The sequence below is a fragment of the Dendrobates tinctorius genome, unplaced genomic scaffold, assembly GCF_039654945.1.
Source record: "Dendrobates tinctorius isolate UK_male_01 unplaced genomic scaffold, ASM3965494v1 ptg000060l, whole genome shotgun sequence".
In the NCBI taxonomy this organism is placed as follows: domain Eukaryota; kingdom Metazoa; phylum Chordata; class Amphibia; order Anura; family Dendrobatidae; genus Dendrobates; species Dendrobates tinctorius.
The window spans coordinates 83,135,176-83,158,000 of NW_027361728.1; the positions used below are offsets into that span (position 1 = coordinate 83,135,176).

Consider the following 22,825-nt stretch of genomic DNA (forward strand, 5'->3'; position numbering starts at 1 on the left):
TATGGGCTATGAATCCCAGGTCTGTAGATCAGGGTTAGCTGTTTCTGTCCTATGCTGGCCTTTCACCTAAAGGTCAATTTGCAGTGCAAGATCACAAACAGGATTTCTTAGGAGAGCTCATTTCACGATAATCTTGCAGTATAAACAGGCTGACGATCACCCGATGATTGAGCAAAACACCCGTCAGCTGCACAAAAGATCATGGTTCCGGCAGCGTATCCTCCTATATACAGATGAACTGTGCTGACGAGAACAATAGCAGCCCATGTGCACTGAATGATCTATTACAGATCGCTCAGTGCATCGATAAGCACAGGTCTGACTGTGTTAACAGCCTATTAAACGACCACCAACTGGTAGATATTCCAAAAGCATACTAATAGGTGATTTAGATTGTGAGCCCCAATGGGGACAGAGATGATAATGTCTGTAGAGCGCTGTGGAATATGATGGTGCTATATAAGCAAAAACATAATAAATACATCAACAACACAGAGTTGCAGGGTTCAAAATGTGTTGGATTTTCTGTTACAAGTTGCATGTGACCAACTTGCCAAAGACCCTAGTCCAAGTGACATGCGACTGTGACCTGTGTGACTTGTCTGCAATTTGGCCATTTTTTACAGCAAAATTTCAGCTCTAAATTAGTTGTGAACAAGCAAGTGGCAGACAAGTTGCACAGATGTTTTTGGTTGTTGCATGTTTTACCTTAGTAGTGCTGTCGCGCGACATTTGTCAGCGTGTAGCCATAGCTGAATAGATTGGTGATCTTATCTGTCTAATATTTCAAACTATGTATTCAAGAAAATGTAGGTATCATATATTACTACCTCTTCCCCCCACGCACTCAGTGGCACAGGGAATTACATTAATTTTTTTACCCGATTCTGCTACATTACAACTCACGATTCAATATATTGCAGTTGTTTTCTTTTATTCCCTATCCACAAAGTCATTTACTTTCCCAATGATGCCAGATGGTAAGACAGAGGGAGACATACTCTGCTCTCCTACAGATATGACTCATGGATTTCATGTTAGGAACTGGTTCATGATTGAAAAAACAGACATTTTCTTATCTGTAGAATATGTAGTCATTACACGGTTATGTGCAATAGCCAGCTGAGCCATCAGTGACCCTCCTGTGACTAATAGGCCTCCAAACCAGGGGGAATGAGCTTGCAGTAACCATAGCAGTAGTCATTTCTATTTGTGCACTTTGTAACATATCTTAATTTTTTAAAAATTTTGTTAATAAATTTTTAGTATTTAGTAATTTAGCAAAAAAATAAACCTCCAGTTGCTACCTCATAGTAACATAGTAACATAGTTATTAAGGTTGAAGGAAGACTTTAAGTCCATCTAGTTTAACCCATATCCTATCCTAACATGTTGATCCAGAGGAAGGCAAAAAAAAACCCATGTGGCAAACAGTAAGCTTCACATTGTGGAAAAAAATTCCTTCCCGACTCCACATACGGCAATCTGACTAGCTCCCTGGATCAACGCAATATTAAGGAAACTAGTGTATATACCCTGTAATATTATACTTTTCAAGAAAGGCATCCAGTCCCTTCTTAAATTTTATTAGGGAATCACTCATTACAACATCATATGGCTGAGAGTCCCATAGTCTCACTGCTCCTACTGTAAAGAATCCGCGTCTGTGAGTATGCTTAAACCTTCTTTCCTCCAGACTTAGAGGATGCCCCCTTGTCCCCGTCACAGGTCTAAGAGTAAAAAGATCATTAGAAAGGTCTTTGTACTGTCCCCGCATATATTTATACATTGTAATAAGATCACCCCTAAGCCTTCGATTTTCCAAACTAAATAACCCCAAGTGTAATAACCTGTCTTGGTATTGCAGACCCCCTAGTTCCCTAATAACCTTGGTCGCTCTTCTCTGCACCCGCTCCAGTTCAGCTATGTCTTTCTTATACACCGAAGACCAGAACTGTACACAGTATTCTAAGTGTGGTCGCACTAGTGACTTATATAGAGGTAAAATTATGTTCTCCTCATGAGCATCTATGCCTCTTTTAATGCATCCCATTATTTTATTTGCCCTTGCAGCAGCTGCCTGACACTGGCCACTAAATGTGAGTTTGTCGTCCACCCATAAACCCAGGTCTTTTTCAGTGACAGTTTTGCCCAGTGTTTTACAATTAAGCACATAATTATACATCTTGTTTGTTCTACCCAAGTGCATGACCTTACATTTATCCCCATTAAAGCTCATTTGCCATTTATCAGCCCAAGCTTCTAGTTTACATAAATCCTCCTGTAATATAAAATTGTCCTCCTCTGTATTGATTACCCTGCAGAGTTTAGTGTCATCTGCAAATATTGAAATTCTACTCTCTATGCCTTCTACAAGGTCATTAATAAATATGTTAAAAAGAAGCGGGCCCAAAACTGACCCCTGTGGTACCCCACTGCTAACCGTGACCCAGTCCGAGTGTGCTCCATTAATAACCACCCTTTGTTTCCTATCCCTGAGCCAGCTCTTAACCCACCTACACATGTTTTCCCCTATCACCATTGTTCTCATTTTATGTATCAACCTTTTGTGTGGCACCGTATCAAAAGCTTTTGAAAAGTCCATGTACACCATGTCCACTGCATTCCCTTGGTCCAGTCCTGAACTTACCTCTTCATAAAAGCTTATCAGATTAGTCTGACAGGAACGGTCTCTTGTAAACCCATGTTGATATTGGCTCATGAGGTTATTCGTCTCCAGATACTCCAGTATAGTATCTCTTAGAAAACTCTCCAGGATTTTACCCACAGTTGAGGTTAAACTTACTGGCCTATAATTTCCAAGTTCAGTTTTTGTCCCCTTTTTGAATATTGGCACCACATTTGCTATACGCCAGTCCTGTGGTACAGACCCTGTTATTATGGAATCTTTAAAGATTAAAAATAATGGTCTATCTATGACTGTGCTTAATTCCTGCAGTACTCGGGGGTGTATCCCATCCGGGCCCGGGGATTTGTCAATTTTAGTGATTTTTAGACGCCGCCGTACCTCCTGGGTTAAGCAGGTGACATTTAATGGAGAATTTTATCCCTGATCATGTTATCCGTCATGGGATTTTCTTGTGTAAATACTGTTGAAAAAAAGTCATTTAGCATATTGGCTTTTTCCTCATCCACCATTTCACCTCAACACTGTCAATAAGCTTTTATCGTCCAATCTGTCATTCCTCCTATATACAGTATGTCTGTTTAGGCTTTCTGCGACTAATTATGTTCTCTTGGAAATGGGCTGCGGGTCTGATTGGCTCATTTACATATCAATAATCACATCTAACAATGGCTATACTTTTAATAATAAGACAATAAACATGTTCCCGAGTTACTTGACCCATTACTGAGCAATAGTAATATCTGTAAACAGCAACTAACCAGCATGGTGAAGGATTATAGGAAGCACACTGAACAAGTAAAGGAAAAGTAGTAAAAATCAAATATAGTTTACATTTACTAAATTATATATGCGGTGTGTCATTTATATACAAAGAATTCTACTTTGCTTCGGGCCAGGGACCATTTTGGCCCATTCATACACATTAGAGTCGAGTTGGCTGACTATCGGATGCAAAATGCAAACTTATCCAACTCCTTGCCAAGCAATGAAGAAATATCTGCACTTGCTAACACAGTTGTTTTCTAGTTTTCTATTCGACTTTATCCAAGGCTCATTTGAACCAGGGGGATGTAATAAAAATAAAAATTAAGTCACCTCCAGACCACTGACATCAAAATTTGGAGGTGGACATCACTTGACGGCAGCAACCAGATAGTAGTGCTCCTCTAGGAGCGGACTACAGAATTTCATTATCCCCTGGGCTAAATGAGCTATAGTCGAAATCTTGTAGAAAAGTCAAGTAAATTGGATACAAATTGTCCATTTTTAGCAACGTCAATCAAATGTGTATAGATACCGTAACTCCGACATTCCTAGAACTGAAGACGCAAATTATCTTTGTGGTTCTTTTACAAGTTTCTATTTAAAGACCCTTTTTCTACAGGAAAGGTCATTACAGCTTCAGATCCCACACAAAATCCCTCCCAAACTCAAAAAATAAATTATAATACTCAAATAAATGAATGTGAGAAGAAACATTAACCTACTGTAATCTTCCATGTACACTTGCTGTTGGGTGGGTAGACTCCAGGAAACCCTTCACTCCCCAGTACTCCTGCTTCTCCAGTTAAATTTCCTCCACAAGTAAATGTGTACCTGTGCAAGACAAAACAAAAGTTAGTACATCTACTATAAAAACATACAATGATGCTCAGAAAAACACCCAAGCCATAGAGTCTCTCAGTAAAAAGAGGTTGGACCCGGCATTAATTTTTTTAAAATCCTCTGTGAATGTGTCTGAAGCGGCTCTGACACATATCTATGTGACTGAAAAGTGGCACAGGGATTGTTTAATATGGAAGACTTCCCAACATAACTCGGTTATGAGGAAGGGACAATGCACTCATTGTGCTTCCTGAGGAGCTTTCAACTTGCAGAAAACATCACACACATGACATCATCTGGATATCCTGACTGATATGTTTAGGGGTAGACATCATACATAGACAACAAATGAAACAAATAAGCACTATCTGCATGTGTTAAAATTACATGTTTAGATAGAATTTTTTTGTCTTATAGAAAGTTTAACATATTCTCATACAAGTAAATGGAGAGTGCAATATTTAGAAAAATATAGATTATGTACTTTTCAAGCACTGAAAATAATTATATATCTAGGCAAGGCCAACATCAAGGCAATATTGCCCTTACTGGCATATGGGGTTCGGTGAGGATGTGGGTGCGGTCTGGGCCCCTTCTTCACAGGGCCACAGGGGCATTATTAGACAGTTCGCTCAGTAACTAAATGTGCATCTTCAGATGCTTGTTCAGTTAAAATTTATTGCCATATAGGAAGCCACTGGTTTCCTGCACGAGAACTAGGGCCGATGTCACCACCAGGCTCAAGTGCTGGGGCCCTGGACGAACAGGGGGGCCCACTTGCCGTCAAGGACACTGGCACACTATGGGGTCTGTGTCTGGTCTAAATGAAAAGTCTGCAGTCACTCTGTGTGTCACTCTGTGTGACTGCAGTCTTTTGAATCCCCCAGCGCATGCACTGTGTGCTGTGAGGATTCGCTGGTTTCTGAGCTATTATAGAATTTACAATAGGTATCATTTGTAATGTAAGAAGTAAGTAAAATCTTTGGCACTGTACTATACCTAAATTTCTTATTTGTGAATCATGAATCATAGTGTGTTAAAGGGGCCCACTGAGACTCTTTCGACCAGGGCACACGAAAGCCTGCAGCCGGCCATGATGGCAACAGTTAACAGCCACCAGCCATCAGAGGCTGGCAGACGACATTGGCGAGTACTTCGCCTGCATATGACGTCACTGCTATGCTCCGGAGCCTCTGCACCTCAAGTGGATGAGGAAGAGGACACAGCTGGGCTGCGGCCATGTGAGGAGAAACTTTTTTATTTTAATTTTTTGTATGTGGCTAGGATGGGAGATCATATGGGCCCTGGGGGCAGGATGGAGACATATGGAGCAGATGGGACATCATATGGGGCCTGGGGGCAGGATGGGAGAACATATGAGGCCAGGGGGCAGGATGGAGACATATGGGGCCAGGATCGAGACATATGAGGCCAGGATGGAAGATCATATGGGGCCTATGGCAGGATGAAGACATATGGTGCCAGAATGGGATATCATATGGAGCCTGAGGCCAGGATGGGATATCAAATGGAGATGAGGGCAGAATGGGAGATCATATGGGGCACAATAGGGCCCAGAAATGAGACACAATGGGGGCCAGGAATGAGAGAATGGGGGCCAGCAATGAGACATATTATTAAAGAAAGGGGCCACGATGTGGGACATTATTACTGTAGGGGCAAATTATGGATATTATTACTGCTGTGATGTATTTTATTTTCCAGGATACTGTTTTCAGTGATGGGCATCCTGCTGCTTTGTAGGGCATTTCTATGTTGCTTTTTTCTTCATCTTCTGTAGTGCAAAAGCTAGGGAATGAGCTCTGGAAGCGGTGCTCTAGATGATTGTGCTATTTTCTGTAGAGACAATTCCTGGCTGGAAGAAGTGATGGTAGTCTGCGCTGGATGAAAAAGAAAAGCAAAGATGAAGGACTTCAACTAGAGATGTCACTGGAGAGTCAGTATGTTACCTGTATGCTTACACTATATACAGGGCTTATAATGTCACTTGTGAACACTGTATTACCTGTACACTGACACTATATACAGAGCTCCTGTGATCACTGTGTTACCTGTTCACTATATAGTATTGTGGCATGGCTAAGGGTTGTATAATCGATGGGAGATATGTGTCTCAGAGATGGCTTGTCTCTGTAATGTAAGGCATAATAGATATTGCTATATTATTGTTTTGCAAGGACCTGTGGTGAGGTCATAGTCACGTGACCAGTCAGCTGTTGGGTTTGTGGGTGTGGCTACACCCTTATAATGTAGCCTGCTCCTGAACCAGGGAGTTGTATGTGGGGAGGACTAAGCCTCCCGTGTGTTATGATTCCACCACACGGCGGGGGAAGAAGGTGCCACTGAGCTCCACCCACCACTGACCCTACCTACTTGCCGGTCCCACCCTAGCCGGTGGGCGACAACTGAGCGGCGGTCCCTACCTCGGCGTAAGTGCAGGGAGCTACAGTGAGGGTTAACCGAGGGTGGAATGAGTGCAGGACAACCTAAGGGAGACAAGCAGCAGCAAGGAGGACTACTAGAGTGAAACTAAAGAGTGAATGAACCTGAAGGGTAAAACCACGAAACCCCAAACTAACACAAAAAATACTAAGCTTTCAGCAAAGACAAAAGCGGAAAGCTGGAGTCCAAGAGGTACTCAACGAAAGAGAGACCGGGAGGCTGTCAGAGGTTGTACCGGACAGCGCTGTAGGGAAGACAGGAATCCGTACCACAGAAGAATCACCGGCAAGGAGTGAGAGCCCTGTGGAGTGCTAAATAGGAAAAAGGCGGGACATAAGCACAGGAAACAGTGAAGCAGCCAATCACCAGAACGGAGGAAGAACGATGAACGAAAAAGAACTAGTTGATCAGAAACTGTATATTAAGACTGGTTGTGTGGCGCAGCCAGTAAGGCAGCGAGACTTGCTGTGGAACACAGACTAGACCCCGGTACGAATCCTGACATTACCCCCTCCTTTATGAGGGGCCCCTGGACCCTCACACAGGGAAGGCTTCTCAGGAAAATTGATATGGAACCTCTTACATAACCTGGGAGCATGAACCTCAGAATGAGACACCCACGACCTCTCCTCAGGGCCATACCCCTTCCAGTCCACCAGGTACTGCAGGACCCCACGAACTTTCCTGGAATCCAAGATCATTTTTACCTCAAACTCGGGGTGACCAAGTACAACAACAGGAGCAGAAGGTGTGTCAGCCGGACAAACTGGAGGTACATAAGGTTTTAGGAGAGAGACATGGAATACCTTATGCACTCTCATCGCCTGGGGAGATCCAATTTGACAGAAACAGAGTTGATTATCTGAGATATTTTAAAAGGACCAATGTACCGGGGAGCCAGTTTACCAGAGGGGACTCTTAGTTTCAGATTTTTAGTAGAAAGCCACACTTTCTGCCCAACTTCAAAGGAAGGACTTCTCCTCCTTTTCATATTAGCAAAGTGGCATTGTGACTCATGAGCCTTTTTGATGTTGCTTTGGACTTGCTCCCAAACTGACCGCAGATCAGAGGAAACAATCTCTACCTCAGGATTGTCCGAGGGGTCCTCAGAGAAAGAGCTGGATTTAGGGTGAAATCCCATGTTGCAGAAGAAGGGAGATATCCCTGTGGAAGAGTTCACCCTATTATTTATGGCAAACTCTGCCAGGGCAATAAAAGATGCCCAGGTCTCTTGCTTATCAGCCACATAGCAACGTAAGAATTGTTCAAGGGCTTGATTGGCCCGTTCTGTCTGCCCATTGGTCTCCGGGTGAAAGGCCGATGAGAAAGCAAGGGAAACACCAATTTTACTACAGAAAGCTCTCCAGAATTTGGAGACAAATTGGGTACCTCTATCTGACACAATATTAGAAGGAATTCCATGCAGCCGCACCACATGATTTAGAAACAAGGGGACCAATTGCTTGGCGGATGGCAATTTGGGTAAAGGAATAAAGTGCGCCATCTTACTAAAGCGATCCACCACAACCCACAAGGTAGTCATTCCCAGGGAGGAAGGTAAATCAGTAACAAAGTCCATGGAAAGATGGGTCCATGGCTTGGAGGGAACAGGTAGAGGACATAGTTCACCCAAAGGCCGTGAGCGGTTAACCTTAGACCGGGCACAAATGTCACACGCCTTGACATAGGCAGTGGCATCCCGGCGTAAAGTCGGCCACCAAAAATTTCTGGAGACTGACTCCATAGTACCAGAGATACCAGGGTGACCTGAAAGAGGAGAGTTGTGGTGTTCATTCAGCAGTCTCAAACGCAAATGACAGGGAACGAACCATTTATTATCAGGAGAGCCGGACGGAGACAAATGTTGAAATTGCTTAACTTCAGCAAATAAATCAGAGGAATTAGCAGCCAAAAATACTGTATCAGGTAAGATGGGAACAGGTGGGATGTTTGACGGTTGTTCAGGCAAGAAGCTTCTAGATAGCGCGTCTGCTCTGGCGTTTTTGCAGCCGGGTCTGAAAGAAATCACAAAATTAAAACGTGAAAAGAACAACGCCCACCTTGCCTGTCTTGGATTAAGCCGTTTGGCCGTTTTGAGATATTCAAGATTTTTATGGTCGGTGAGGACAGTAACAGGATGTTTGGCCCCCTCCAGGAAATGTCGCCATTCCTCAAAGGCCAATTTTATAGCGAGCAGTTCCCTATTCCCAATATCATAATTTTTTTCAGCTGGGGAAAACTTCTTTGAGAAGAACGCACAGGGTTTCAAATGAGTCAAAGACGAAGTCCCCTGTGAAAGTACTGCCCCCACCCCTGCCTCCGAGGCGTCAACCTCAACAACAAAGGGTCTCTCCTGATCGGGCTGGGTAAGAACAGGAGCAGTGGCAAAGCTCTCTTTAAGAAACGTGAAGGCGTCCACTGCATCTTTACTCCAGTTTACCAAGTCGGAACCTTTCACAGTAAGATCTGTGAGAGGTTTCACCACAATGGAGAAGTTTTTTATAAACTTGCGGTAAAAATTGGCAAACCCCAGAAATCTTTGAAGAGCTTTCAAAGATTCAGGACGAGCCCAATTAAGAACCGCTTTTACCTTCTCCGGCTCCATTGTGATGGCCTGGGGTGTCAAAATATGACCCAAGAAAGATAGACTTTGGACCCCGAAAATACACTTTTCTTGCTTGGCGAAAAGTTGGTTATTGCGGAGTACCTGGAGAACATCCCTTACATGATTTAAATGCGAGTCCCAGTCAGGAGAGAACACTAAAATATCATCCAGATAGACAATTACATAGCGGCCAATAGCATGTTGGAAAATATCATTGGTGAAATTTTGAAAAATCGCCGGAGCATTGCACAGCCCAAAGGGCATAACTAGACACTCGAAGTGGCCCTCGGGGGTATTGAAGGCGGTCTTCCACTCGTCGCCAGCCTTTACACGAATGAGATTATACGCCCCTCTCAGGTCCAACTTCGAGAACCATCGAGCCCCCTGAACCTGGTTAAACAGGTCCGGAATCAACGGTAGTGGATATTGGTTACGGACAGTTATTTCATTAAGACCTCGGTAGTATACACACGGCCTAAGTCCTCCATCCTTTTTACTGACAAAAAAGAAACCTGTGGCCAGGGGTGAGGTGGACGGACGGATATGCCCCTTTCTTAGAGCCTCTTGTACATATTCACGTAAAGCTTCTCTTTCAGGAGGTGATAAATTATATAGGCGTCCCTTAGGGAATTTACAATTGGGAACCAAATTGACTGTACAGTCATAGGAGCGATGAGGTGGCAACCGCTCAGACTCCTTCATAGAAAAGACATCTGCGAATTGGCCCAAAAGATTCTGAAGAGAAGCTTGTACGGAGACGATACCACAAACGTGTGTTAACAAGCATTTCTGTGAACAATCTGCACCCCACTTCTCCAATTCACCAGAAACCCAATTAATGTTGGGGTTATGGAGCTGGAGCCATGGAAGCCCCAGTATGACACTAGTTGGGAGGTCATGCATAACCAAAAATGACAGCTGTTCCACATGCAGTACACCAACCTGAAATGATAGCAATGGAGTACAGAGACTAATCTCCCCATTTGCTAGTGGGGTGCTATCAATACCAACTAATTTAGTGGGGTGAGCAAGTGGAATTAAAGAAATACCCAATGAGACAGCAAACTCATAACACATAAAATTAGCAGTAGCCCCTGAATCAATCATGGCAACTCCTTCTCCCTTAGAGGAGGTGAAAGCAATAGAAATTGGCACTAAGAGTCTCTTAGAACTTAAAGGAATTACCTGTCCACCCACAGGCCTAGGTGGTGTATTCCGAGAAGATTCCTGTGGAGTGCCAGGGCGCCGCGGGCAATCCTTTATCCAGTGCCGAGGATCTCCGCAGTAAAAACAGGTTCCAAGTGCGTGGCGTGGACGGCAAGGACTTGGATAGCTTGCATGGCTCCCAATTCCATAGGTTCGGCAGCTGGCAGATTCGGAACAGCCGGAGTGACCCTAGAGAAAACGGAAACTTGCGCTGCTGCCTGCTCCGATCTCCTCGCCCTTAACCTGCGATCTATTCTGACCATTAAAGCCATCAGCTCCTCCAGAGACTGGGGCAGAGTGTAGTGTACCAATTCATCCTTTAGGGCTGGTGAAAGGCCCCGCTGAAATTGATTCCGAAGGGCGGGATCATTCCAACGGGTAGCTAAGCTCCATCTACGAAACTGGGTGCAATAAACCTCTACCTCCTGATCACCCTGGGTCAGGGAGGTAAGGTTTGCCTCGGCCAGAGCGACTTGGTCAGGCTCATCATAAATATTCCCTAAGGCTTGAAAGAAGTTGTCTACTGAATCACGGAGATTTGAATCTGGCGGCAGAGAGAAGGCCCACTCTTGGGGTCCCTCCCATAAGCGAGAGATTATGATACGGACTCTTTGAGCTGGGGGGCCAGAAGAAATAGGTCGTAATTGAAAATATAATTTACAATTTTCTCTAAAAGAAGCAAATTGGCTTCTATCTCCGAAAAATGTCTCGGGTAAGTTAACTCTAGGCTCAGAATTAGTTGTCCCTGCAACGGCAGCTGCTTGAATTTGCTCCTGACGCTGGACCTGCGCAGCAAGATCTTGCACCAGCTGAGTAAGACCCTGCATTTGATTGACTAAAGAGGTCATAGCGTCCATGGGGAAGGCCGGTGATTCTGTTATGATTCCACCACACGGCGGGGGAAGAAGGTGCCACTGAGCTCCACCCCCCACTGACCCTACCTACTTGCCGGTCCCACCCTAGCCGGTGGGCGACAACTGGGCGGCAGTCCCTACCTCGGCGTAAGTGCAGGGAGCTACAGTGAGGGTTAACCGAGGGTGGAATGAGTGCAGGACAACCTAAGGGAGACAAGCAGCAGCAAGGAGGACTACTAGAGTGAAACTAAAGAGTGAATGAACCTGAAGGGTAAAACCACGAAACCCCAAACTAACACAAAAAATACTAAGCTTTCAGCAAAGACAAAAGCGGAAAGCTGGAGTCCCAGAGGTACTCAACGAAAGAGAGACCGGGAGGCTGTCAGAGGTTGTACCGGACAGCGCTGTAGGGAAGACAGGAATCCGTACCACAGAAGAATCACCGGCAAGGAGTGAGAGCCTTGTGGAGTGCTAAATAGGAAAAAGGCGGGACATAAGCACAGGAAACAGTGAAGCAGCCAATCACCAGAACGGAGGAAGAACGATGAACGAAAAAGAACTAGTTGATCAGAAACTGTATATTAAGACTGGTTGTGTGGCGCAGCCAGTAAGGCAGCGAGACTTGCTGTGGAACACAGACTAGACCCCGGTACGAATCCTGACACCGTGTGTGCTGAAGCGCTAGGTCTGAGCCTGACTTAACGGACGTTTCTGTTCTCGTTTGCCTAAGCTAAAGGCTATTTTCTTTGTTACTTGCTGCTTGATTGGTTTATGACGCAATAAACCGCATGAACGTTAAAGGAACCTGGCTCCTGATTGTCTCCCGCTGCACCTGAGTAAGCAGAATCCCAACAATTGGTGTTAGATGTGCGGGCAGCAATCCAAGCAGAGACTTGAGACAGTTGCTGAATGTCCTGGGTAAAGTTTTCAGCAAGTCAGCAAGCACTACCTGAAATAATGGAGGACCTGCTGAAACGCCTGGTCCAGGCCCAGGCACAGCAACAGGAGACCAACAGGCTGTTGTTACAGCAGATCCAAAAGAGCCAGCAGGAGCAACGGCAGCAGTTCCAGCAGAGTCTGCAGGAGCAACGGCAGCAGATGCAGCTTCTGGCAACCGCCATCCAGGAGGGCAGGACGAGCGCCCCAACCCCAGGTCTGGCTGTTGCCACCAATGTAGGGAAGGCGGTAAGATGCGCACTACAAAAAATGACCCCTGAGAATGATGCTGAGGCCTTCCTGACGGTGTTTGAGAGGGTGGCTGAGAGGGAAAAACTTCAGCCAGAGCAGTGGGCAGAGGTACTGGCCCCATACCTGACAGGGGAGCCCCAGAAGGCATACTATGACTTGACTGTACAAGACTCCAAAGAGTATCCCAAACTAAAAGCGGAAATTCTCGCACGTTTGGGGGTGACAATGACTATCAGGGCACAGCGAGTTCACCGCTGGGCCTATGACAAACTGCCGCGCTCCCAAATGTGAGACCTGTTGCACCTGGTCCAGAAATGGCTGCAGCCAGAGTCATCTTCCCCTGCACAGATGGTAGTGCAAGTGGTAATGGATCGGTTTGTGCATTCCCTGCCGAGACCCCTACAGACTTGGGTTGCCCAGGGGGCTCCCCAGAATGCCGATGAACTGGTCGGACTGGTCGAGAGATACCAGGGGATGGAAGGCTCCTTGGGGAAGCAACCCGTTCTGTATTGGGGGTTCCAGCAGGGGGCGGAGTCCCAAAAAGGGGTGGGGCATCCAAGGTCAAAAGGGGCGGGGGAGGCGGTGCCCAAGTCCCCACGGGTGATATTATTTGCTGGAAGTGCCACAGGCAAGGACATATAGCTGCCCGTTGTCCCCAGACCACTGAGCAGATGGACTGCAGCATGGGATGCTGTAGTTCATACTATGCATATCCAATTTGCAGTGTGAATTCTCCACTTAACGATGGGCCACAAGCGTGTCCCATGAAAGTGAACGGTCGAGCAGTAATGGTGCTGCTAGACTCTGGGAGCTTGGTGACTCTTGTATGGGCCACTTTTCCTCTCAACCTACTCCCGGGTAAAAAGGTCGGCGTTCAGTGCTTACATGGCGATGCAAAAGACTACCCTATGGCCAGGGTGAACATTGAAATGGCACATGGTACCGAGTCCCATGAAGTTGGCGTCGTTCGGGACTTGTTGCATCTGATAATTATAGGCCGGGATTTCTGTCTCTTTTGGAATCTGTGGGGTAAGGGTTCTGAGATTGCTAGCAAGAGCAGGGAACCAATGAACCCTAATAAGGTATCGCCACCATCAGAGGCAGACGGGTTTCCTTTATGTGTCCTTGTTGGGGATGAGGAGGAAGGGTCCCCTGTATCTGACATTCCGGAGTTAGGGGTAGCCGGTGAGAATTTTGGGACTGCTCAACATAGGGACCCCACTCTGAGAGAAGCCTTCAACAATGTCACCGTCATTAATGGAGTTGCACAAGAGCCGGGAGCGGACACAAGGTTTCCCTATTTTATGATGAGTGGAGAGTTGTTATACCGGGTCACGAAAATAAGGGAGGAGGTGGTAGAGCAATTAATAGTACCAGGCCCCTATAGACGGGACGTGTTGGACATGGCCCATTCACACATCTTGGGGGGACACCAGGGGGTGGAAAAACCGCAGGAACGGGTTGTACAGAGGTTCTATTGGCCTGGGTGTCACTGGGAAATAGCCAACTATTGCAGGTCCTGCCCGACATGTCAGTTAACTGCCCCCACATTTCATTTTTGGAACCCCCTTGTGCCATTGCCCATTATTGAGGTGCTATTTGAGAGAATTGCCATGGACTTGGTCGGTCCCTTAGTTAAATCAGCCCGGAGCCATCAGTATATATTAGTCATCCTAGACTATGCCACCCGCTATCCTGAAGCAATTCCTCTGAGAAATTCCTCCACGAAGAGTATAGCCCGCGAGCTGGTCCATGTGTTTTCCTGGACAGGTTTGCCAAAGGAGATCCTGACCGACCAGGGGACACCTTTTATGAGCAAGGTGATGAGGGAGTTGTGCAGAGTCCTGCAAATCTCCCAGTTGAGGACTTCAGTGTACCATCCGCAGTCAGATGGCCTTGTTGAGAGGCTTAACAAGACACTGAACAGCATGCTAAGAAAAGCCATAGAGAAAGATGGTAGAGACTGGGATTGTCTCTTACCGTATCTGCTGTTTTCTATCCATGAAGTTCCCCAAGCCCCCACGGGGTTCTCGTCCTTCGAGCTTCTGTACGTCCGACATCCGTGAGGTCTCCTAGATATAGCCAAGGAAACCTGAGAAGCTGAAGTCACGCCCCACAGAAGCGTCATCGAGCATGTGGCACTGATGCAGCAGAGGGTTGCGAAGGTGATGCCCATTGTTAAAGAACATCTCCACCAGGCACAAGAGGCTCAGGCCAGGGTCTACAACCGGTCAGCAAGAGTGAGGCAGATCAATCCGGGAGACCGAGTTATCGTGCTAATTCCGACGGCGGAGAGTATGTTCTTGGCCAAGTGGCAAGGGCCATATGAGGTGGTGGAGAAGCTTGGAGATGTAAAGTACAAGATCCACCAACCCGGAAGATGGAAGCAATACCAGGTTTACCATGTCAACCTCATCAAGCCGTGGCAAGATAGAGAGCCAGTGGTGACTCCGTGCTTGCTGGGCAACCTAGAAGGGGAGGTTGGAGCGGTTACCATAGCGGAGACACTATCAAAGGCCCAGAAATAGCAGAGACGGGAGTTACTCCAGAAAAACAGGGACCTGTTTTGAGAGTTGCCGGGGTGCACGAAGGTTGTGGAGCACGAAGTTCTGACCGAGCCACATGTGCGGGTGAAGGTGAAGCCTTATCGAATTCCCGAGGCTCGTCGAGAAGTAATCTCCAAGGAGGTGCAGCGTATGTTGAAGATCGGGGTCATTGAGGAATCCAAGAGCGACTAGTCGAGCCCGATTGTCCTGGTCCCAAAACCTGATGGCAAATGGAGGTTCTGCAATGATTACCGGAAGCTGAATGAGGTCTCCAAGTTCGACGGTTATCCCATGTCACGCGTTGATGAGCTCGTCGGGAGACTTGGACCTTCCAGGTACATAACCATCTTGGATCTGACAAAGAGATATTGGCAGATCCCCAAGGCACAGGAAGCCAAGGAGAAGACGGCATTTTCTACACCAGACAGCTGCTGCCAGTATGTCTGGATGCCGTTTGGCCTGCAGGGAGCTCCAGCAACCTTCCAGCGGGCTATGGATAGAATCCTTGCACCTCATAAGCTATACGCTGCCGCGTACCTGGATGATATCATCATCTTTACCCTGGACTGGGAGTCTCACCTGGAAAAGGTCCAAGCAGTGTTTGATGCTCTAAGGGAGGAGGGGTTTACAATAAACCTGAAGAAGTGTGCCTTGGGTAAAGAAGAAGCCAAGCACCTCGGATATGTAGTGGGGCGTGCCGAGATCAAACCCCAAATCTATAAAGTGGAGGCAATTCAAACATGGCTGAGACCTCTCTCCAAAAAGCAAGTTAAATCCTTTCTGTTGATCGTGGGATAATACAGGAGGTTCATCCCAAACTTCTCCATGATGGCTGCGCCTCTAATTGATCTGCTTAAGGGGACAAAATCCGTAATGGTCAGATAGTCCAAAGAAGCGGAGTCAGCCTTCCAAGAAATGAAAGGGGCTCTATGTAAGCAACCTGTTCTGGTGGCCCCAGACTTTAAAAAAGAGTTCATCCTTCAGACAGACGTCTCAGATGTCGGGGTAGGTGCAGTCCTCTCCCAGGAGATACATGGGGAGGAGCATTCGGTCCTCTACCTGAGTAGGATGCTATCTTCATGCGAAAAGAATTACTCAGTCGTAGAGAAGGAGTGTTTGGCCATAAAGTGGGCAGTGGATACGTTACAGTACTATTTGTTGGGATGTAAGTTTAGATTAATATCCGACCATGCCCCACTCAGATGGATGAGGGAAGCAAAGGATAAGAATGCTAGGGTCATCCGCTGGTTCTTAGCCCTGCAAGACTTCAGCTTCCATGTAGAGCATAGGGCAAGGAAGCTACATGGGAATGCCAATGCCCTCTCAAGAATCCCTTGCCTGGTAGGTGAAAGTGCCAAGCCCCATGGCTTTAGGCAGAGGGGGGAGGTATGTGGCATGGCTTAGGGTTGTATAATCAATGGGAGATATGTGTCTCAGAGATGACTTGTCCTCGCAATGTAAGGCATAATAGATATTGCTATATTACTGTTTTGCAAGGACCTGTGGTGAGGTCACAGTCACGTGACCAGTCAGCTGCTGGGTTCGTGGGTGTGGCTACACCCTTATAATGTAGCCTGCTCCTGAACCAGGGAGTTGTATGTGGGAAGGACTAAGCCTCCCGTGTGTACTGAAGCGCCAGGTCTGAGCCTGCTGTTCTCGTTTGCCTAAGCTAAAGGCTATTTCCTTTGTTACTTGCTGCTTTATGGGTTTATGATGCAATAAACCGCATGAACGTTAAAGGAATCTGGCTCCTGATTGTCTCCCGCTGCACTTGAGTGAGTAGAATCCCTACAGTATATACAGAGCTCATGTGTATAATGTCACTGGTGATCACTGTATTACCTGTACACTATACACTATATACAGAGGGTAATATTAGTATTGTGCTTTTTTATTAATGATCAGTATAGTAGTATTCAGTCAGTACGTGGTGGTAATATGTGGACTGGTCATTGTGTGGCAGTATCTGTTCCTTGTATGTGGTATTATTTAGTCACTATGTGGTGGTAATATGTGGTCTGGTCATGGTATGGTGGTATTTGTTCCTTGTATGTGGTATTATTTGGTCACTATGTGGTGGTAATATGTGGTCCGGTCAGGGTATGATGGTATTTATCCCTTGTATGTATTATTATTGTTCATTAAAAAAATATATGTGACACATTCTCTTAAAGAAAAAGAAATAAAACTATACCTAAAAAAAATTGGATATTTTAAAAAATGTTTAATAGATTAGAGTAGAGAAGGGCCCTGCTAAAGTGTCTAACTTATCGTGATGGCAGTCTTTTTTGGCCAAAATGCTGATGGCTATGTATGTGATATTGTTCGATGGGAACTGTTAATGTGTGATTGGTGAGGACATGGTGCAGAAGTGGAGTTTTTCCAAGAGTGGGCGGTGGGACTGTGGAAGGTTTGAGGGGTAGAGGTGAGCCTTCGGTGGAGCCTGGGCAAAGTCTCAAGAGGGTGTGAGCAGGTTGCGGGATGCAGTGACAGGCAGAAGACAGGGCAAGGGTTAACTGGTTTTAATCAACAATGGGATACTCCACGCAGGGAGTTAAAGGTTTAAACAGTTCAATGGTGAAATTGTTGGTAGCGTTAAATAACAGGCAAGACAGTAGGGACAGTCCTTTTGGGGTTAACTTATCCTATCCGCTAATCCTCAGGCCGTGGGTGTTGTGAAGCAATGATGGCACCAACAATGGCTGACACGATGTTGATCCGATGAGGTCTTGTGGTTAACGTGGATCCGTCATCTGGCGGCAGCGGTTGGCTTCTCGTAGTTTCCGCTGAGAATTTAGTCCATCTACTGATGCAGCCAAGAGGGTATAGGTCCTGACACTCTCCGTGTTCAATGTAGACCGGTTTACGTATATGGGGCAATCAGGGCACAGCTTACGGTCCAACACGGAGTCTCTCTGAGGTGAAGCGTGCGCGGTATTCACGAGCCCGGAGTGTTTGGCATCTCGCCTCAGAGTGACTAACGGGCATCCTGCACGTCTCTCCTGGCGAACGCTGCTAGTCGCCATGGGCATCTGTGGGCGTGGATCTGCTCTGTGACAGGGCTCGAGGGTCAGAGCACTTACTTCTAACTGCCGCGCACCGTCTGTTGCCACCACAACTAAGTACTTCTGCGTGCACTGTGGCTGCAGCCGCTTAGCCATGCCCCCTACTCCCGCATGTGTATTTTTGTCCAGTCTCATTAGCTTTCCCCCCACAGAGAAGACATCCCCGACAGTTCCAGACCCAGCACAGAACAGGTACCCGTGGTCTGGTCCTTCTTACAAGGGCTTGAAAATTTTGCCAGTATGGGGCCCTGAAATTCCTGGTGACAGTCCTGTATCTGGAAACAAATCACTTTTTTATTTTTTCAAAATAGTTTAGTTTATTCAGCTTTCAGTATAGTGTATACCACCCTGACTGCTTGCAATCAGCACAGTCTACAAAACTATTCAGACAGCTCAACACAGAACCCACAAACTATGTGTGACTCAATACTAAAAGAGACAAGATGTCATAGACAGGCAGCCTATATCATCTTACATCGCACTGGATGTCAGACTTGCTCGGGACCTCATAAAACTCACTCGTGCTTGTCATGTAAGTGATGTAAAACTTTCCACTCCTTTCTATATTGCAACATAAAGCCTTCTTTAATCCTAATTAGAAGAAAAAGCAATTATAAATGACAGAAGACATTACTGTATATGGTACTTATAAAGGAACTGTGGTAGTGTGCACAATAACTGAATATCTAAGCTTAGAATGTATCAATGTAAATGTTACCAAATATTTATTATGCTTTGCTTATATAGCGTCGCCGTCGTCATATTCCGCAGTGCTTTACATACATTATCAGCACAAGCTCACAATCTATATTTCCCACGCAAACACAGAGAAAAGATACAAACTCCTTGCAGATGTTGTCAGTACTTGGAGGCACAGTTCACTGTGGGTGCTCTCCGTTTTCCTGGAGTGCCTCCCTCCATAAGTCTGAAGCCATTGCTGTTTAGTAACTTTCTTTTGTTTATTCTCTTAATTTTATGGAATTGTATATGCTGTATTGTTTTGTCCCCTTTGTGAAATCTTTTGTATATTTTTTAATAAACACTGCCTATTTTTCTGGAATAAATATAAAATGTAATAGTTCGGTTCCTTTTGTTCTGTAAACCACACTCCTGAAAGCCATATGCTACCAGAAGCAGGCATCCAATCGGCCTGTATAAATGACTGGTGGTGGCAGCTAATAATCTTTCTTGGGTTATCGTGGAGTTAGCAGTGACAGTACTGGGGTATATGTATATTCTATGCATTGGAATCGGAGGTGTATACAGTATACCTATGATCACTGTTAGTTCTCCAATAACTGGACTTATTGGTAACAGCCGCAGCCTCATCCATTAATCGTCGGCCAATTGTATAATTATACTGACGATAGGGGAAAGCAAAGCTTTTTGTGATGAAAGTATAACAGTGGGGTGGTTCAGCGTGGCTTCCTTGACTGTGATATTTGATAATTGATGGCAATAGTGGGCTCTGTGCGGTCTCTCTGGTGTCATTCCTTTGACAATTCATAAAGCATGGGAATAACATTTACAAAAGATTAGCATATCTGCTTTTTGTTAAGCTGTAGCTTTTTTTTAACTTTTAACTACACACATAAAAGGATACAGAGCTAGATTACCTTGTGCTGTTTACTACTAATACCATCAGGCTGTACTGTGTATACTGAACCTTTATGTGTATAAAAGTGGCGAGAAATGTGGAAGTGACATCCCCTCTTAATGACGCAAACTTAGAGTTTTGTATTTCATTCATATTCCCATATATTTTCATGTTCCATTTTTCTTATACTACAATAATCAACTGTAACTGGTGCTCCCAGAGTAGGGAAAACAAGTCTCGAAACGTCACAATTGCTGATATCCAAGGAACGATGGGTCTAGTTATTAAGCTTTGTTACCTGGCCATCATATAAACAGGAGGAATAATGCAGAAAGTCTTGAGATTTGTCTTTTTTACACCGCACTCACTGAGCCTAGTGTAGGGTACTTTCAGACAATACCAGTAAAGAGCTCATTTGCATTCATTCTATGGATCTACAGCTTGGCACCATAGTGTTTGGTGCAGGATCCATCATATAAAGCCCCTACACACACTGTAGACAGCTATCAGCCAAATCAAGGTGCAGCCAGACTGCTATCTCACCTGACAGACGATATTCCCATACATAGGTGGCTCTATTGATGGCTCCTGTGGTCTCTATGAGAGTGCCACTACCAGACATCTCAGGGTGGCATCCTTATCTCCCTTGACATCTGTCAGGGGAGACTCTGAATTCCCTGATACACATTATAGCCTGTCAGGCAAACCTGTCGATATTGGCAGATGTTAGTCTAATGTGTATGGAGGCCTTTAGAGTATTCCCATATCGTACTTTTATGGCATATCCAGAGGACATCGATACAGATCAAACTAATGCTATCTATCTAACTATCTTATCTCAAAAATGGGGCCTCATAGCATGCTGCTTACACTGGAGAGGTGTTTGGAAATCCCAGATGAATAAATCAGAATTCCAACCACCTCTCCACTGAGAATATTGCAAGTCAGGGCTTCATTTTGGAAACAGATGCAGGTTACATACACATCTAAAACATGTAGGGCAAATCCTGTATACAGTACAGTATGTAATTGTCTTTAAAGGGAACCTGTCATCAGATTCATGCTGCATGAACAATGCAGGATGTATCACACACTGGTTGCACAATTGCAGTCAGGTGAATTTTTCTCTAAATAGCTACAGTGTTTCAAAGAAAACATATTTTGAAAAAAATGGACAGGGACTATTTGACTCAGATGAGTAGTCCAGTGCAGTCCCCATCAGACCTTTGCCCCGCTCTGCTGTCCATGACTTACAGGAAGCTGGGCAGAGAGAAGCTGGTGTTTCAAAGTACGAAATGTTGCAGCATTTTAGGCAAAAATATCATGCAGCCAGTGTCCATTGTCCGGACAGCATAAATATGCTGACAGGTTCCTTTTAATATTAATAGAACACAGAGAGTTGACTATTTATTATGCTTACTTCTATTGCGCCATCATATTTCCCAGCACTTTACAAATATTGTTATCGCTGTTCCCTATTGTGGCTCATAATTAGAGTTGAGTGAATTTTTCAAAATTCGGTTCCGATTACGATCGGTGGCAAATATTGCTTTTGCAATATTCGCTGAACACAGCCGAACGTTATTGTAGTCAACGGGATTAAAAATGACCGAATACCGTATGTTTGGAACTGATCAAACATAAATTCGGCACAAATTGTGTACCAATATGGCAAATGTATGGCAAATTTGCATTCGACGATCGAATCCGAACATATTCGGTCAACTCTACTCATAATCTAAATTCCCTATCAGTATGTCTTTGGAATGTGGGAGGAAACCCATGCAAATAAAGGAAGAACATACAAACTCCCAGAAGTTGGAGCCCAGGACCCTAGCTCTGCAAAGCAACAGTGCTAACCACTGAGCCACCGTGCTGCTCACCTAAGGGCTCATGCTCACTTGCGATGAAATTGTACCAATTCAATCCGATAAAAAATCGGATTGAATTCGTACCAATGTTAATCTATGATGGTGTCTTCATCTGCGTTTTTTTCCAGCTTTGATCGGATCAAGATAGGGCTGGAAAAAAATTGCAGCATGCTGCAATTGTAATCGCAAATCGGATCGCATCTCGCAATAGAAGTCAATGGCTGTGATAAAAAAAAAAAAAAATCACACAACACTCGCACCATGGGAGTGTAAAAGTATCCTTAGTCACTGACATATATAAATCTTAGGGTGTGTGCACACGTTGCGGATTCTGCTGCGGAATTTTCCGTGCGGATTTGTCTAAATCCGCAGGTAAATCCGCAGGTCAAAAGACCTGTGGTTTATCTGTGGATTTTCTGCGGATTAGGCTGGTTTCACATTTGCGTTTTTTAGCGCTGGAAAAAAACGCATACGTGCGCATGCGATTTTTCCCCTATATTTAACATGGGTGCGCATACATGCGCGCTTGTCAGCGCATGTATGCGATTTTCATGCGCTGCGTTTTTTTGGGGTGTGCGTTGGTATTTTCCAGACGCTGCATGTTGCATTTTTTGGCCCTGGAAAAAAGCGCATGCGCACGTATGCGCACGTTTTGCGCTAAAAATGGCCATTATAGCCTATGGATGCGCATACGTGCGCACTGGCATGCGCAGGTATGCGATTTTTTAGCGCTGCGTTTTTTGGGTGGTGTCCACTTTTTATCCTAGTTAGAATCTTCTAAAGTAAAAAAAAAAAAGTCTATATAAAGGAGGTGCCTGCCAAAACTCTGCCACTACTACACTGACAGATTGAAGAGCAGACAGTCAACCAAGAACCCATTATATCAGCAAAGAATGTGAGTATATTACATTATATGCCTGTCCTTTTAAATTATGTATGTACTAATGATTTTTATTATTTTTACATGCAGTATGTCTTCAGAATCCGAGTATTCCCCATCGCGGCAGGAATTGGCGCAAGCAGACCGTGAGGTGATTATTTTCGTGCATCTGGTAAGTATATCTGCTGCTTCTCCAAATCTCTTACGTTTTTTTCAACTTTCTTAAGACATCGTCGTCATCATCATCTGCGGACGGCACTAGTGAGGGCGAAGAGCAGGAGCAGCGAAGCCAAGT

The 22,825-nt window shown here is 45.2% G+C and overlaps 1 protein-coding gene across 1 annotated transcript in view; it reads right to left on the reverse strand.

Annotated features, from left to right (window-relative positions):
* Positions 1-22,825, reverse strand: part of PCOLCE2 (procollagen C-endopeptidase enhancer 2) — a 172,165-nt gene that overhangs the window by 111,254 nt on the left and 38,086 nt on the right. Inside the window, exon 2 of the mRNA XM_073579105.1 lies at positions 4,138-4,246. Coding sequence (XP_073435206.1) covers positions 4,138-4,246 — 109 coding nt within the window. The remainder of the gene's footprint in view (positions 1-4,137; positions 4,247-22,825) is intronic.